At 35.0% G+C, this 17921-nt stretch overlaps 2 protein-coding genes across 13 annotated transcripts in view; both read right to left on the minus strand.

Annotated features, from left to right (window-relative positions):
• The window catches only part of LOC100343733 (pancreatic alpha-amylase), a 50310-nt gene extending 39126 nt beyond the window's left edge, over positions 1-11184 (minus strand). Inside the window, exons 1-2 of one of the 2 annotated variants that reach the window (XM_002715825.6) lie at positions 11124-11184; positions 10229-10302 (exon numbers count right to left, since the gene is read on the minus strand). The gene's annotated coding sequence lies outside the window, so the exon portion shown is untranslated. Of the gene's footprint in view, positions 1-10228; positions 10363-11123 lie in introns of those variants that run through there. The other variant, XM_070076934.2, reaches the window with a different exon arrangement.
• The window catches only part of RNPC3 (RNA binding region (RNP1, RRM) containing 3), a 40468-nt gene continuing 32649 nt past the window's right edge, over positions 10103-17921 (minus strand). For 2 of the 11 annotated variants that reach the window (XM_089337022.1, XM_089337021.1), the window contains one exon: positions 15652-17212. In XM_089337022.1, coding sequence (XP_089193148.1) covers positions 17014-17212 — 199 coding nt within the window. In that variant the 3' untranslated portion in view covers positions 15652-17013. Of the gene's footprint in view, positions 11908-12822; positions 12895-14466; positions 14600-15651; positions 17213-17921 lie in introns of those variants that run through there. The other 9 variants (XR_011390129.2, XR_016237132.1, XR_016237133.1 and 6 more) reach the window with 9 other exon arrangements.

Consider the following 17921-nt stretch of genomic DNA (forward strand, 5'->3'; position numbering starts at 1 on the left):
TGATATACAGAATCTATAAAGAGCTCAAGAAATTCAGCAACAACAACATAAACAATTCAGTTAAAAAGTGGGCAAAGGACTTGAAGTTATTTTTCAAAAAAGGATATTCAAATGGCCAACAGACACATGAAAAAATGTCCAGGATCACTAGCCATAAGGGAAATGCAAATCAAAACCACGATGCAGTTTCACCTCACCCCAGTTAGAATGGCTCTCACATAGGAATCAACAAACAATAATTGTTGGTGAGGATGTAGGGAAAAACGTGCCCTAATCTACTGGTGGTGGAATTGTAAACTGGTCCAGCCACTATGGAAGGTAGTATTGAGATACCTCAGAAATTAATATAGGCCTATCAAATGACCCAGCCATCCCACTCCTGGGAATTTACACAAAGGTAATGAAATCAACATATGAAAGAGTTATCTGTTCCACCATGTTTATTGCAGCTCCATTCACAATGTCTAAGATATAGAATCTAAGATATAGAATCAATAGTATCAATCAACTGAAGACTGGATAAAGAAATTACAGTGTATGTACACAATGGAATACTACCTAGCAGTAAAAAGAATGAAATCCTGTTGTTTGCAACAAAATGGATGCAACTGGAAACCAATATACTTAGTGAAATAAACCAATCACAAAAAGACAAATACCACATGTTCCCCCTGATCTGTGGTAATTAATACAGTATCTAAAAGGCAATCTATGGAAATGGTATTGACACTTTTAGATGCAATGATTTTGAACAGCCCAGGTCTTGACTGTTGAGGAACAGTTTTGTTCCCCATACTATCTTTTGAACTCTTAGTGTAGGGTTAATTTTATGAGTATAAAGTTAATTGAAAATATATCTATGTATAAAATAAAAATTGGAAAAAGAGAGGGTGTAGGAGGAGGAGGAGGATGGGAGTAGGGGTGAGAGGGAGGGTAGTGAGAGAAGAATCACTATGTTTCTAAATTTATATAAATAAAATGCATGAAGTTTGTATACCTTAAATAAAAGTTTTCTAAGTAAAAATTAAGTAGTGCAACAAAAACATTACATTACTATAGTTTTAATGATCTGTGAATACTTTAAAATTTACTGTATATGGGTGAAATGGTCATATTCAATTCAATTGTTGTTTATAGCCATTGTCTATATTCCCACTAAATTGAGGTATTTTTGATTTTTGTTTTTTAACAAAATATGTTATTGAAAAAATTAACAGAAAAATAAGAAAGAAAGGATGAGGGAGAGTGGGAACAAAGGAGGGAGACAGTGGGATGGGAAATATCATCTTAAAACTGCATATATGAAAATATATGCATAAACAATGATATGAAAATATATGCATAAATATGAAAATATTATCTTCTTAAACTGCATATATGAAGTACATAAAATCTTTTCCCATTATGTAAAAAATTTTACTTTAAAATTAAAAAAATTATTACATCAGAATTTTTAGAAATAACTTAAATCTCCATTGTATTGGAAAATGACTGAATAAAATATAGTAAGAGCCTACTATGTGATTTGTCCAATTAATAGATTGTGTATTATTTAAATACTTTGAAAGACTTTCTGCATTTGTATGTAACAAATTGGAAAAAGAATGTGCTCTTTATATATTCATTTGATCAAAGTAATGAAAATTTTATGAGATCTAACAATTACTGAGGTTGTAATATTAAAAATCATTACAGTTGTGGACTTCAAATTTTTTCTTAACATTCTGTGAAGGTTTTCTTTTACTTATTTTAAAACTTATTAATAATGTGAGTAAATATTGAGAACTATTGATTTTTCCAATCATGAGTTATTTTTATTGTAAAACAATTTTATTTTTGACAGTATTCTTTGTTCTTAAGTTTATTTATTTTGCAACAAATCACATAGTAGGCTCTTACACCAACATGTCTGGTTAAATTTTCATCATTTATTTTGTTGTACATTTTTACCATTAATGTTTTTTATTCATGTTTCTTTTTAAATTATGCTTGAAAATTTTGCCTTTGAATAGGAACATGTAGGCAACTTACACTGAATAGAATTATTATAAATTTGGCCGGCACTGCGGCTCACTAGGCTAATCCTCTGCCTTGCGGCGCCGGCACACCGGGTTCTAGTCCCGGTTGGGGCGCCGGATTCTGTCCCGGTTGCCCCTCTTCCAGGCCAGCTCTCTGCTGTGGCCAGGGAGTGCAGTGGAGGATGGCCCAAGTACTTGGGCCCTGCACCCCATGGGAGACCAGGAGAAGTACCTGGCTCCTGCCATCGGATCAGCGCAGTGCGCCGGCCATTGGAGGGTGAACCAACGGCAAAGGAAGACCTTTCTCTCTCTCTCTCTCTCACTGTCCACTCTGCCTGTCAAAAAAAAAAAAATTATTATAAATTTGTGTTTACATCATTTTATTATTGTCCCATAGATTTTCTTTTTAAAGTACAAAAGTAGCTTACATATTTTGCCCTTTATCTTAGTATAAATTACTCATTCTACTTTATTCTATGAACAGAAATTATACCTCATATTTTCATAGTCCGAAATTAACACCTGTGCACATTTGAACACAATAAATAAAATAAAGTAGACTTAAAATACTTAACCATGACTTATTCTATTCCAGTTCAGGTATGGTTTAGATTTTTATTGTATATTTCATATAATCCTGCATAACATTAAATTTTTTTTGTAGGAATAATGGCTAGGGTTCACTCAGGTTTACTCAGACCTTTACTATTTTCTTTACTCTTCACTCCTCGTGCATCTAAGGTTACTCTGGATGTCTAAAATATGTTCTTTAAAATTTCTTATGGTGAATATCTGCTGAGGACAAATTCTATTAGTTGTTTCTATTCTCATGTCTTTATTTTACCTTTATTTTTAAAAAATTTCTTGTGGGTAAACTTATAGAAGTTATATTCTTCCAGAATCTTGAGGATATTCCATAAATATCTGGATTTCACAATACCTTTAGAGAAGTCAGGTGTCAATCTAATTGCTATCCCTTTAGATGAATTATCTTTCTGTATTTATTACCTTACAAATATCAATGTGTTGTTGTTGTTGTTGTTTTTTTTTTTTTTTTTTTGACAGGCAGAGTGGACAGCGAGAGAGACAGAGAGAAAGGTCTTCTTTTGCCGTTGGTTCACCCTCCAATGGCCGCTGCGCTGCCACCAGCGCACCATGCTGATCCAAAGCCAGGAGCCAGGTGCTGATCCTGGTCTCCCATGGGATGCAGGGCCCAAGTACCTGGGCCATCCTCCACTGCACTCCCTGGCCACAGCAGAGAGCTGGCCTGGAAGAGGGGCAACCGGGACAGAATCCGGCGCCCCGACCAGGACTAGAACCTGGTGTGCTGGTGCCGCAAGTTGGAGGATTAGCCTAGTGAGCTGCGGCGCTGGCCCAGTGTTAGTTTTTATGTTATCTAAATATGGATTGATTTGTTTTCTTGGGAATCCATGGCTTGACACTTTTAACAGATGTATAAAATATGATAGGTTAATATTTATATTTGTTTAATATTTATATTTATATTTGTTGCATCTTCCTGGTAAATTGTTCCGTTTATCATTATGTAATGTGCTTCTGTTGTTTGTGACAATTTTGCCATATATTGCAATATTTAGATTCTCAGACTTTTTCTATCCTTTCACTTTGAGTCTGTGTCTGTTCTTAGATGTAAAGTCCACTACATAAAGGTAGCGCAACATTGAATTTTTAAAATTTATTTGAAAGGGAGGGAGACAGAGACAGAAAGATAGAGATCTCCCATCAGTTTGTTAGTTACCCAAATGCCCAAAACTGCCAGGGTTGAGCCTGGATAAAGTCAGGAGGCAAGAGGTCAATCTGTGTTTCCTGCATGGATGTTAGGGCCTCAACTACTTATGCCATCACCTACTGGCTCCAAGGGTGCATATTAAGTGACGGAACAAGGACGGAAAACTCAGCCATTCTCCTTCATTGCCCAAAGGAGATAAACACTGGAATGTATTCCTTGCTCTTGAAATTCAGTTGGGTCTCACACCCTATTGACTTCATACCTCAATCCTTACAGCCACCTGAAAGACCAGTTCCAGGAATTCTCTGCCTGCTGCTCCCTAACCCACCCCCATCCTCAGCCCTCCAAAAATATAAAAAGGCCTGGTCTCTGGAGTCCAGGCCTTTTGCCACGTGTTCCATCATGGGCACACGGGCAGTTGGTCACCAACCTCTATGGATTTATTTTCTCTGAATAAATTTGGTCTGGCTGTAAATTCATACACTGCCTCTTCTCTATTCTGCACCTATTTTCCTAAAATTTTGGTGCCCCATGTCAGGAGACACCAATCTGCCACTCTTTTCCTAACAAACAGGAAACTGGAATCAAGAGCAGATCTATGACTCCTATTGAGGCACTCAAATATAGGATACAGGCATCCCAAATGAAATCTTAACTGTTACACTAAATGCCTAACCCTGGATCTTACTTTTTATCCATTTAGCTTATGTCATTTAATTGATGGCTTTAATTCATCAACATTTAAATTAATTTCTGATATGAGAGGACTTACTGTTGCCATTTATATTGGTTTCTTATAGCTTTTTTATCCCTTTTTTTCCACTCCAGTTTCTTCCTTTTCTGTGTCATTGATTTTTTGTAGTTTCACTTTTTGATTTCCTTTTCATTCACCATTTCTTTGTGGTTACCGTTGTAATCATATAAAATATCTTAAAGCTATGACACTCTATTTCAAACTAAGAAGTACATTTTAGTTGCATACAAAGGCTGTGCTTTCATAACTCTGCCCTTCTACCTTGTATTATTGATCACACAAATTCTATCTATTTACATTGCATGCCTTGTAACATAATTTGTAGGTTTAAAAAATTTATACTAAATATATGAGATTAAATCACCTGCTTTATAAAGCCATTGGATTCTGTACTTGTCTATACATTTACCTTTGCCAAGAATGCCTATATTTCTGTATCATTTTGTGTTGCTCTTTATTGTGCTTTTACTTCAATGTTTACAATTCTTCAGCATTTATTGTAAAGAGAAATCTGGTTGTGATTAACTCTCTTCTTTTGTTTGAGAAAATGTTTCCTTCATTTCTGATTATTATTATTATTTGCTTGAAGGATGGAGAAACAGTTACATCAACAGATACAGATCTGTCACCTACCAGTACACTGCCCAAAAGGGATTATGCCAGACCATGGCAAAGCTTCAGGTCTTCCCTGTGAGTAGAGACCTATCTACTTGAGCCATTACCTCTTGCCTCAGTAGACAGGCAGGTAGGAGGCTGGAATCAGGAGAGGATCTGGAAATGCCCATTTCCTTCAATTCTGAAATTGTTTGGCCAGATATGTAACTCGTTTGGAAGATGTTTGTTTGTTTGTTTTATTTTAGCACACTGAATATATTATCCCACTTCATTCTACCTTGCAAGGTTTCTGCTGAAAAATCTTATAATCTAATAGGAGCTCCCTTGTAAATGTCGTTACTTTTGATACTATCAAGGTTGTCTCAATATCTGGTAATTTTCTTTAGATTTATTTATTTAATTATTTTCATTAGTTTTACTTATTTGAAAGGCAGAGTTATACAGTGATAGGAAAGGGGTGGGGGGGGGAGAGGGAGAATCTTCCATCTATTGGTTCACTCTTCAAGTTGCTGCAACAGCCAGGGCTGAGCCAGGATGAAGCCAGGAGCCAGGAACTTCTTTTGGGTCTCCTATATGGGTAAAGGGGCCCAAGGACTCAGGACATCCTCTGCTGCTTTCCAAGGTGCATTAGCAGGCAACTGGATTGGAAGTGAAGCAGCCAGGACTTGAACTGGCACCCATATAGGATGCTGGCATTGCAGGCAGCTGTTTTACCCATTAGGCCTCAACACTGACCCCTATATATTTATTTAAAGTCAGAATTACAGAGAGGAGAGAGGAGAGAGCAGAGAAAAGAGAGAGGAGAGAGAGAATCTGCTATATGTTGGTTCACTTCCCAGATGACAAAAACAGACCAGGCCAAAGCCAGAAGTAAGGACTTTCATTAAGTCTACAATGAGGGCACAGGAACCCAAACACATGGACCATCTTATATGCTGCCTTTTTCCCATCACTAGTGAACTGGATCAGAAGTGGAGAACCTAGGACCCCAACTGGCAACAACATGGGATAAGTGTCACAGGCCGTCCCTTTACCTGCTACACCACAACGCCAGCCCTATATCTGTTACTTGGAGCAGATGGATTATTACGGTATCTAGTGTAGGTTCTTTTGTATTTCCTAGTTTTCTTTGAGTGTCTTGAATTTCATGCTCTATTTTTGGGAAAATTTCAGAAACTATTTCTATAAATACTTTCCAAATAATCAAACATAACACTTGAATGCTATTGCCTTTCAGGAGTGGGAACCATTTTTCTCTGGCAAGGGCCATTTGATATTTATATCATTCATGAGCCACACAAAATTATCAACTTAGAAAAATTAGCCTGCTATAGATTTATTGAATTTTGAGTTCCACCTGAGGTTGCCTTGGCAGAGCCAGACCACACAGGCCTCGTATGGCCTATGGACCAGCATTTAACACCACTGCATAATCAGGATTTTACTGATTCTGTTCAATTACCAGCAACAGGAACCAGAGCCATTAAGACTAGATTGAAACAAAGAGTTCTTGTATTATTCTGTGACAGCCGCCTTAGATTTTACACCTTACATGCTTTAATGACCTCACACTAGTTCAGTGCTAGAAAAAGGCATAAATGGAAACTAACCACATGGAAGTAAGAATTTTATATACTACATACTGCAACAAAAAATTTTTTTCAGGTGCCTAGTTTCCCTCTTGATTTCACAGCCCCATATTTTGTTGGTTTGTTCTATAGAACAAGTATCAACTCAAATTTCATGTAGTTTAGATGAAATCCCATTCCTATTTCAAGTGAAATATTCAACCTACATTTAGCCAGTTTAATAGCACCAAATCTCTCTAGTTAAAGGAAAAATAGAATTTATTGTTTAAAGTAATTGAAAATTTTGAATAGTAGGGTAGCTGTTAGGGCTTCTGCATGAGGCTCAAATTATCAGTATTACTCTAACTCCATAATGGCTCTTAGGCTCATATATAATGGCCATGGGCTATCAACAGGATTACTGCCAGGAAAATTTTGCTAACAGCTCCAGACTTACTCTACCAAATAGAAAGAAAAACAAAGATTATTGTATAAGCCCCAGGAAATTCATCTAATTCAACCTACTTGGACCATAGTTTTAACTTATGTTGGGGATGTTTGTATATTACTCACAGAGATGTTAAATTTTAGATATCTAAGTTCTTAAACTTATCAAGTAGTTCAAAGCTCCAAGTGAAGCAAGAAAGCAATAGGAGTGCTAGATATCTCAGTGAAAATCAAGGTGGAAGGATGACTGAAGTTTGGTCTAGACCTCAGAATTTTCATATAACCAGAATGAGGTAGACTGATGCTACAGTTTGGAAACGACTTGACTCTGTCTTCCAAATTTTCACGCATCAGAAATGTGGTTCTCAGTGCAGTGGTTCTGAGGTGGTGGGATTTTTATGAGGTGATGCCTCGTTCAAGATGATTCGATCATGGAGGAGGTCATTATCCTCAGAAAGGATTAAATTAAGTTCTTATGGGACTCCAGTTTCACAAGTAAGACTGGTCCCTTGTTCACTGGCTTCCTGTATCACCATCTGATTAATCCCTCTTGCCATGTGTTCCTGACATTGTGATGCCATCCATCTCATGGCCCTCACCAGAACAGAGCAGTGGCCAGCATCATGGTTTTGGACATTCAGAACTGTAAGTCAAATAAATGATATTTTGTTATAGCAACAGAAAATGGACTGAAACCGTTATGAACCAGAATGAAAAGCCAACATTTCGGAAGTTACAATCTATCAGACTTGTATTCAGTATGTTATATTCATCAAATCCACAGCCTTAAGGTATGTTATATTATTCCCAAGTAAATAAGACAGAGTAGGTTAAGAATTTGCACAAAGCTATAGACCAGCTATAAACATAAGGTCTGAATTTAAGACCCATACTCCTAAAAATACTACAGTATACAGTTTCTCAGTCAACTATTTAGAATGAATTTCCTGTTACAAAACTGGGATGGGAACTTGAGTTTTAAGTTATTAAAAATACTATTTCTTGCATATCTGGAAGATCTACATGCTTTAAGGAGTAACTTAACTGATTTCCCTTTTGGCATACTACCCGTCTGAAGTCTTTATAATTTCAAAATCCATTTAGACAATCCTTTCAATACTCTCAAGCTTTTTTTTTTAAAGATTTATTTATTCACTTGATAAAGTCAGAATTACACACACACACACACACACACACACACAGAGAGAGAGAGGTCTTTCATCCGGTGGTTCAATCCCAAGTTGGCCGCAATGGCCAGAGCTGCACTGATCCAACAGGAGCCATCAGCTTCCGGGTCTCTAACCCACGTGTGGGGGCCCAAGGACTTGGGTCTTCTATTGCCATAGCAGAGAGCTGGATTGGAAGTGGAGCAGCTGGGACTCAAACCAGCATCCATATGGGATGCCGGCAGTACAGGTGGCAGCTTTGCCCACTATGCCACAGCATCGGCCCCCATGTCAATTTCTTGAATTTAATTCTTTCCATCATTCTGCCTCTAGCCTATCCTCATCTTCATATCCTAGATTTTATCCAATATAATCAAATTTCAGCCATCTTTTTATTTCAATCTCCCAATTTTCTATTTTCTACCTCTAGTAAAGAATTCCAAGACATCTTCAACTGTACTGCAACCCACAATTGATTATACTATTTGTCACTGTAACTCAACTTGTATTTTCTCAATTAGTTCCTTACTCAGATTACTTTCCCCTCATCTTCAATCCATCACTTCCTATTTCACTGAAAAAACACTTTACATGTTTCTGATAGATACTGAACTACAAACATTCAGATCCACATTATCCATCTTTCATTATATTGCTATTAATGATATTTTCATGATTACTTTAGAAACCTTGTATTTGTGAACCAGATCTATGGCTCTAGCAATCTCTCTCATTCCTGGATGTTTTTTTCTCTAATGAACTAGTCCTATTAACATATAAATTTGTCATATCTTTAGTCTTTAAAAAAAAAATTCTTCTGATACTGTATTACCTTCCATTTATAATCAATTTCTCTATTCCCCTTGAAAGCAAAGTTTCTAGAAAATGAATTGTCCTCAATTTTTATTAAATTCCTCTCTACAATTCTCATGAATACCACTTTTCACTCTTTCCATTCATTAAATAAGCTTGCCAAGGGAAAGGCCTCAAATGTTGCCAAACCCAATGATCAATCTTGACAGCTTATTTTTGATTCATCAGTAAGGTTAATATATTTGATCATCCCTTCCTGTTTGGGATGTTTTATTTGATTTTTAGCTGTTCTTCAGTCTGTCTTAATTGTTTCTTACCTACTTGATACCTCAACATTAGCATGTTACAAGATTCATTTCCTTATGCTTCTAATTATCATCTTTAATTCTTTAATGTTCTTACTCTCTGCACTTCACAACACTTTTAAGTAAAAGGGAAAAAACTGATTCATGAAAGCATTTTTACATGTCTTGAGTCCCAGGCAGTAGCTCTAAATTGAAGCTATTATTGTATACTCATAGGAAAGTTATCAAGAAGATAAAAAAAAATCTTATATTGAGCTGATATTAATTTCACTAATGAAATAGTAATTTCATATGAGAAATATTTTCAAACTTAAATAATACTTTGATAGAGGATAGATTTATGGAAGATTAAATTACAATACACAAATTTCCGGAAACAAGACAAATCCCTCACTACCAAAAGGAAAATAAACAAAAAGCAAAAATCTCACAAAACCATTTAAACAAAAGTACTTCTAAACCAGTTACAATAAGTAAGATTATTATTAAAAGTAAAAAGGAACAAAAACAGTATAAATTCATTGCATTCAGGTTAAGAATGAAAAATGGTAATATTTATAAACAGAAAAGGAAATTCACATTATAGAATTACCCTAAGAAATTTTATAATTATCAAGTTACATTTTTCAATATGTATAAAAGGAAAGGAAAAAATTACAAACACCATTTTATTGGAATGAAAATAATTTATTATATATAAGGCAACTTGTTAAAGCACATATATCTCTAATAAACTGATTTAAATGCGTATAGATTTAATTTTTAAACACATTTGCAAAGCTTGTTACGCACAGTTCCATAGTCCAACTGGTAAATTTCTTCTCAAAGTTGAAAAGCACTTGAAAGATACGGAATTCAAAAGGAACCTAAAACATCATAAAAAGTCAATTAAAAAAATAATCACAAATGTAACTGTTAACTGTTCACTAGTTTAAAAGTAAATGCTAAAACATTTGCACTTAGAAAATTAGTGAATCATGTCAAAATATCCAAATTTAATTAACAGTCATATATAAATTTATTTATACCATAAAAATAAAATATTTTTCATTGTGCCTATAGAAAAAATGAACAATTGCAATTTCAATATCTACTCTCAATACACTCTTAGAGTGATAATGATTATTAATAAACTGAGTTCTTATGGTAATAATGATTATATACAGGATTCTGAGTAGTTTTCATAGTACTTTACGAAAGAATTCTGAAGAAATATATAGGTCCCAACTCTTTACTGTTATACTTATAGAAGGCTGGATGGCTAGGTTGATATTAGTACCTCACAATTTCACTCTAAGAAAACAGGATTCAAAATGGTCAGTCCCCACAATTACTCAAACTAGATCCTTAGATACCTCCATTTCCAGATATTCTGACTTATTAGTTCTAAGATAAAGCCTAGGAATCCTTATGCAGAAAAACGTTTCTTTGGTAGATTTTTAACCTTGGATGCATATTACATTCACTATGAAAAATCTGAAAAATGCCAACAGCCATATTACAGTATAAGCAATTAAGTCAAAATCTGAAGGGGAATCAGACATCAATATATATTTTTTCTTTTAATCAGTATTTTATTTTTTTAAAGTTTCCAGGTCATTCCAATGTGCAGCCAAGATTGAGAATCACTATTCTGGGTAATTCTGGTCATCTAACATTTTAGAAACTTCTTTCTTCATATACCTACCAGAAGTGTTTCTCTAACGGGGCTACCTTGAATCAACATTGTCTTTTCCCCTCTGTTATAATTTTCTTATTGTCTCTTTTTTTTGTTTAGAAAAAATGGTGAGAAGAAAAATACTTCTAATTAGTGTATGTGTCAAAGGAGATTTCAATAATAAACTTCAGAACTGACATGTAATACTCTCACTTGGAATTAATGTAGAGATTCAGTTGTTTTAAATTTCAAATTATGTCTGAATTCTATAAAGCACCTAAACTGAATATTAACATAAACTAGAAAGCAGATGTTTCTGAATTATATTTAGGCAATACACAAATAGAAGAAACAAGATCATGGTTAAAGTAAATGCATATTCTCAAAGTAAGTTGACCTGATTCACTAACTTTCTCTGGAAAAATTATACAAACTAAAGGACATCAGAAATTCAACAGTAAATCTAAGAAAAATAAAAAACTTGTTCAATCTACATAGTTTTTCAAATATTTCATTTGAATAAAGTATAAAAAATTATTACTTAACCTAGGTCAATAGGTAGGTAGAAGAGGGACAAAACAATTCTAGAGAAAAAAAAAAAAAGCACTGCCCCAAAAAGGATACCACAAGAAAGGATACACTTTGTATGACAGTATTACAGCAGTATTAACGCAGGAATGCTTCGAAAGAAGAACAGCAGAATGTAGTTTAATTTTTTCTTAGTTTTCATCATTAGATTACAAATAAATGATTTTCTTAAATAAAAAACTGAAATTATTTAATTTTTCCTCTAAAGTAAGATTTTTGACTACACCTGTATAACAGAAAACAAATATTCAAGGCATCTCATGGAGGAACTAAACATTAAGCATACTTTTCTCTTAATTATATGACTTTTTTCTCAGCTGAAGACTTACTTCATGTTCCTCCAGTTTAAAAGACAGATTTAAAGTTGAAAAGGTGCATTTCCAAAATTTTCAAATCAAATAGTGCAACACAAACTTTTAGAATTTAAAATGCTTAATTCTGCCACTTTTAATCATTAAATTATTTAAGACATTCAACTTCACAAAAACGTATTTTATGAAGTGTGTTTTTATATTCTCAGTACTACAGAATCCTAACAGCTAGATAGCTTAGCTTTAAGTGTTTTTCTCAGAAGCTTTCCAAGTGTGGTCCTTGGACCAGTTACCTCACTATCACCAGAGAATTCAAGTTAGGCATATTCTTTGGTATAACTAAGGGTGACCAGCTTGTCCTGGCTTATCAGTTACCTTGCTCATTTTATCACTGAAAGCCATGAACCCTGGCAAATCTCTCAGTCACAGGAAAATGGACAATTGGTCATCTGAGGCTCCATCTAAGATGTATTCAACTAAAAACTTTTGCGGGCATATGTGCAGGGAGACTAGTAATCTGTGTTTTATAAAAATGTCCATTATAATACATGTTAAAGTTTAAGTAATAATGTTTTATTCTAGACAGGAAAAGAAAACAAAGAGTAACAGATGCATTCCTGTTATAAAATTCATTCTTCAAACTTAATTTTTATATACAAATGGACTTTATTATAATTTTGAAATTCAGTGGGAATTAATGGCATAGACAAGATATATCCTAAAAAAATCTTGAGATATCAAAATTACTAAGCTATTAGGCTTTTATTTTTAATTTTAATTCTGGAAATAGTCTTTTTTTTTTTTTTTTTTACATTTTATCTTTAACTTACCTTTACTGATTTTTAACATTTCCTTTTTCCTTCTTTAGAATCTTGTTTTGGTCTAGCAGATCGAGCAAACTGCTAATATTTTAATATTAAGGTTTCATCACAAGAATCTTTTCCAAATAATTATCAAGCACTATCTTTGGTTTAACAATTAAGACATCCATATTCCATATCAGAGTATCTAGGCTTGATTCCTGGCCCTGCTCTTGACTCTAGTTTCCTGCTAATGCAGATCCAGGGAGTCAATAGATGATGGCTCAGGTTGGCTCTTTTTACTTAAATGTGAGACTAGACTGAGTTCCTAGCTATTGGCTTTGGCCCAGGCCACTGCAGGCATTTGGGAAGTGAACCAGCATAAGGAAACTTTCTATATCTCCATCTCTCTAATAAATAAAAAGATAAAAAAACAAAAAACAAAAACACTTTTAATATAGTATGAGTACCACTGTTTTTTTAACTTACCATGACTGTCTACTATTTGCTGTCTATGATTTATAAGAGAAATAAAAAATTAACCTTTTGTTTAGAGTCACTATTTTTTAGACCTAGACATTTTTTTCTCCTGCTGCTTTCTGGCTTGCAAATTACATTAATTACTAAAAGCAATATGGTTAATCACTAATACATTCTGGCTATTGAAATTCTCATGTAGGAGTGGCAGTGAACATTTTTTGTGTAGTGGATAAGCTGCTGGTTAAGATGCCCATATTCTATATTAGAGCATCAAGGTTCAAGTCCCTACTCTATTCCCGATTTCAGCTTCAAGCTAATGTACACACTGGGAGGCAGCAGCTTTGGCTCAAGCACTTGGATCCCTGCCACCCAAGTGGGAGGCCTGTACTAGCTTCTTGGATTCTGGCTTCAGGCTTCAACCTGGCCCCAACCCAATCTGTGGGCATTTGGGGACTGAGCTAGCAAATAATGCTCTCATTTCTCTGCCTCCCAAATAAATGAATAAAAATTTAAAAGGAGTGGGGAGGTACAGTATTTGGCACCTAATGCCTGGTGCCTGCATCCCACATTAGAGTACCTGCATTGGGGCCCAGCTCCACTGCCAATTTCAGTTTCCTGCTAATGCGAATCCTAAGAGGCAGCAATGCTGGCTGAAGTAGTTGGATCCCTGATACCGACGAGGGAAACCTGGACTGAGTTATTGGTTCCCAGCTTCAAACTGGCTTATCTGGAACCATTGCAGGCATTTGAAGAAAGAACCAGCAGCAGGTGGGATGGGAGCGGTCATTCAACAAAAAACAAAAAACAAACAAACAAAAAAACACTTCAAAGTATTTGTGTAAATCACAATATGAATAATAACGTTAAAATGAATTACTGTTTAATGACTCTAAATGTATTTCTAGATATTCTCTTCAGGTACTCTTCTAGGCTTAGCTTTAAGTATCAACTTTTGAGCTGAATAATCAAACATTTAGACTTGGCTAGAATTTAGTAACCTCAAAAAAGTTGAAATTCCTGTATATTGAATTAAAATCTAATTAACAAAGTTATATGACTCAGCTAAGGCATGTTTAAGTACAACTACCCAAGTTAGAATTTCAGTTAGATGTTAGAAGGACAACATGATTTTAGTTTCAGTTATACACTTCTTCTAAAAATTAAAGTTCTGTAACAGATTGATTTAAAGGATACAACCACCATGGGTTTTCCAAAAAGAACATATCCATTAGCTTCCTTTAAGGCTTTTGCTGCTGCTTTCTCATTTGGAAGTCCAATGAAAGCTTGACCTTTCATGCGACCTTCTTTCATTAACCGTATATCAAACCTACAAGTCAAGGAAAAAAATTAGTTTTGATTCAAAGAATGGCATAAAATTATGATGATGTGAATAAAAATGTGAACATAAATTTTGCTATTTCAAAGTAAAAATGACTATACTATTTATTACAAGATTAATTAGGTCTTCTAAAGTTGGATTTTATATTACAGTGTACAAACATACTGTGAGTCTGATGGTAGGCTTTTATCTATTTTTTAACTAATAAAAATGTACTTCCATGATTTAAAAATTATATTGCTGGCAACTATATAACCATTCTCCTTTTTATTTCTTATGTTTATTTTTTTTGAAAGTTTCATTTTTGTTCAGATGACTATAAGGAAAAAACAAAACATACATTCAAGAACACAAAGGATAACAGGAACCAATTATAAACAATTACAGAATTGCAGTGTAGAAAGGGACCTTACTGCTCATCTGGTCAAAATCATCATTTTACAAGTGATATTTACAGACATTCAATGACTCTCCAAAGTGCACAGATAAAATCTGAGACAGAAACACAAACCAGATTTTTTTAAAATCCAATATGGTGTTTTATTATTTTACAATATAGTCATTTTCAACACTTTTTTAGACAATTATATCCAAAAGACACTTAGAAAATTAGAAAATTTTCAGATTAGTATTTGTTATAGGCATAAAAGAAAAAGAACAAGACCTAGCATTTTACATAGCTAGCAAAAGAAATCTTGATATCCTGATGAGAACAGAGTATCTGCCAATAATGAATGTAAATGCAGAATTACAACACAGTGCCAACTGTGCATAACTATCACTTCTCTATTTTAGCCTCCACTCAAAAATCTCATTTTTTTCTATTCTAATTTCCTTTTAATTTTTCTTCTAACTTCAAATATTAATTTTTATCTCATTTATAAACCTCACTCCAGACTCTCTTTTCCACAAAAGGAGCTTTAATGTTTAATGACTGAGAGTCTTCCTTTAGGATTAACAAGGGGCTGGTGCTGTGGCACAGTGGGTAAAACCGCCACCTGCGGTACTGACAACCCATATGGTCACCAGTTCAAGTCCCAGCTGCCCCACTTCTGATCCAGCTCTCTGCTATGGCCTGGCAAAGCAGCAGAATACGGCTCAAGTCCTTGGACCCCTGCACCCATGTGGGAGGACCAGAGGAAGCTCCTGGCTCCTGGCTGTGGATCAGCGGAGCTCTAGTTGTTGCAGCCATCTGGGGAGTGAACAGAATGGAGCAGCAGAATGGAAGATTCTCTCTCTCTCTCTGCCTCTCCTTCTCTGTGTAACTCTGACTTCCAAATAAAATAAATAAATTTTTAAAAAAAATACAGAATTAACAAATACGAGTTTTAAAGAAGGAAATTCTAACTTCAAATATTATTTTTTATCTCATTTATAAACCTCATTCCAGACTTTTTTTTTTTTTTTTTTTCACAAAACGAGCTTTCATGTTTAATGCAGTCTGATTAAAAGACAAAAATGTATTGCCAGAGTTAGAATCTAAAATATTCTGCCAAGTGCTGGCATTGTGTCATAAAGGGTCAAGCTACCACCTGAAACATCTTTATTCCACATGGGAAGGGTTTGTGTCCCAACTGCTCCACTTCTGATCTGCCTACTAATGGACTGAGGAAAGCAGCAGAAGATGGTCCAAGTGTTTGGGGCCCTGCCAAACAAGCGGGAGACCAGGATGAAGCTCCTATCTCCTAGCTCCTAGCACTGGCCTGGTGCAAGCTCGGACACTGTGGCCATCTGGGGAATAACCCAGCGAGAAAGAACTTTCTCTCTCTGTCTGCCCCCATCTCTCTGTAACACTTTCAAATAAATAAGTAAATAAATCTTTAAAAAATAAACAAATGAAATAAAATATTTTGCCTGTAGATATATTCTTAGGCAGATCATTAAAACAATGGTTTTCAAATTGTATTCTCTGGGCTAGCAACTTTAACATCATCCAAAACCTTTATAACAAATGCAAAGGAAAACCAGACACTCTGGGTATGGGCCTACAAAACTGTTTGCCAAGTTCTCCAGTGGATTCTTACACAATATTCAAGTTTGAGAACCAATGCTTTGGAGACAGGGGCTGAAGCCAAAATTTATCATGTGTCTATCTCTATGAAGATTTATTAGAATACAGACATGAATATTCATTTACGTATTGTTTATGGTTCTTTTCACTCTACAATGATAAAACAGTAGTTCTAACACTGCATGGTCTACAATAAAATAAAAATATTAAATTTTTGTTATCTACTCTTTATAGTAGAAATGTACAACTCTATCAGATTACTTATACAATGGAATAAATGAATTTTTCATATAAATTGTATCTCCAAAGAGAAAATCATGGGGTAAGAAAAAAAAAGGTAATTTTAACAGATAAAAACAAAACATGGATGATTAGGGAGAAACTACCAAAATTAGAGGGACACAGTGGACCTACATGGAGGCATAGGACACCCACAAATCGAGACTCCAGAAGCCAAGAGCCTACGTACCAGTGTTGAAAAGTGAGGTGAGACTGGACTGCAGCAGCCCAAGCCACTGGGAAAAAAGCTGCAGGAAGAGCCTAGAGGAAACCAGGCTTGGAACCTCAGTGGGGGCAGTGTACCAGCCAAACTAGAGGAAAAAAAAGAAGAAAAAAAAAAAAGAAAGAAAAAAAAAAAAAGAGGGGATAGACACATTTCTCTCTCCCCAGTCACTTTACAATGGTGTACTATAACAAGATGAAAGAGCAGGCACCATTTTGGACATATGTAACAGCTATGCCAATTCGTGTCTGTGCCAGCAACCAGCTTAGTGGAGACTCCTGACTCTGGTGGGGAGAACTAACAGGGAGCCAAGAGCTTGTGACTCTGTTTATCAAACCTGGTATGTGTCACTTAGGCACACCCTTAACCATGGAGAACTGAACAGAGCTCCTTGGCCATACCCACTACAAGCCTCTAGATATTCATTGAAAGCAGACATTCCATTTATCTATAGAGTCATAGTACAAAGATAAAAGCTGCCACAGCAAAAAAAAAAAAAACCAAGTACCTCCACAAATGCAAACAACAATGTACCAATTCAAAAAACAAGAATAAGGAAGTCAATATGACATTCTCAAAAAAACACAGAACTTCAATACTATATTTTGAAGATGGAAAAAATGGAACTGAAAAATTGATCATAAGACTACACAGAAGTAACCAGAAGCAAATGCAAGAACTACTCAAATTGATACAGGACATCAAATAAAATTTCTCCCATGAAATTAGATTTTTTTTTTTTTTTTTTTTTTTTTTGACAGGCAGAGTGGACAGTGAGAGAGAGAGAGACAGAGAGA

The sequence above is a fragment of the Oryctolagus cuniculus genome, chromosome 7 (genome assembly GCF_051225735.1).
Source record: "Oryctolagus cuniculus isolate XC-2025 breed Fujian yellow rabbit chromosome 7, ASM5122573v1, whole genome shotgun sequence".
NCBI lineage: Eukaryota > Metazoa > Chordata > Mammalia > Lagomorpha > Leporidae > Oryctolagus > Oryctolagus cuniculus.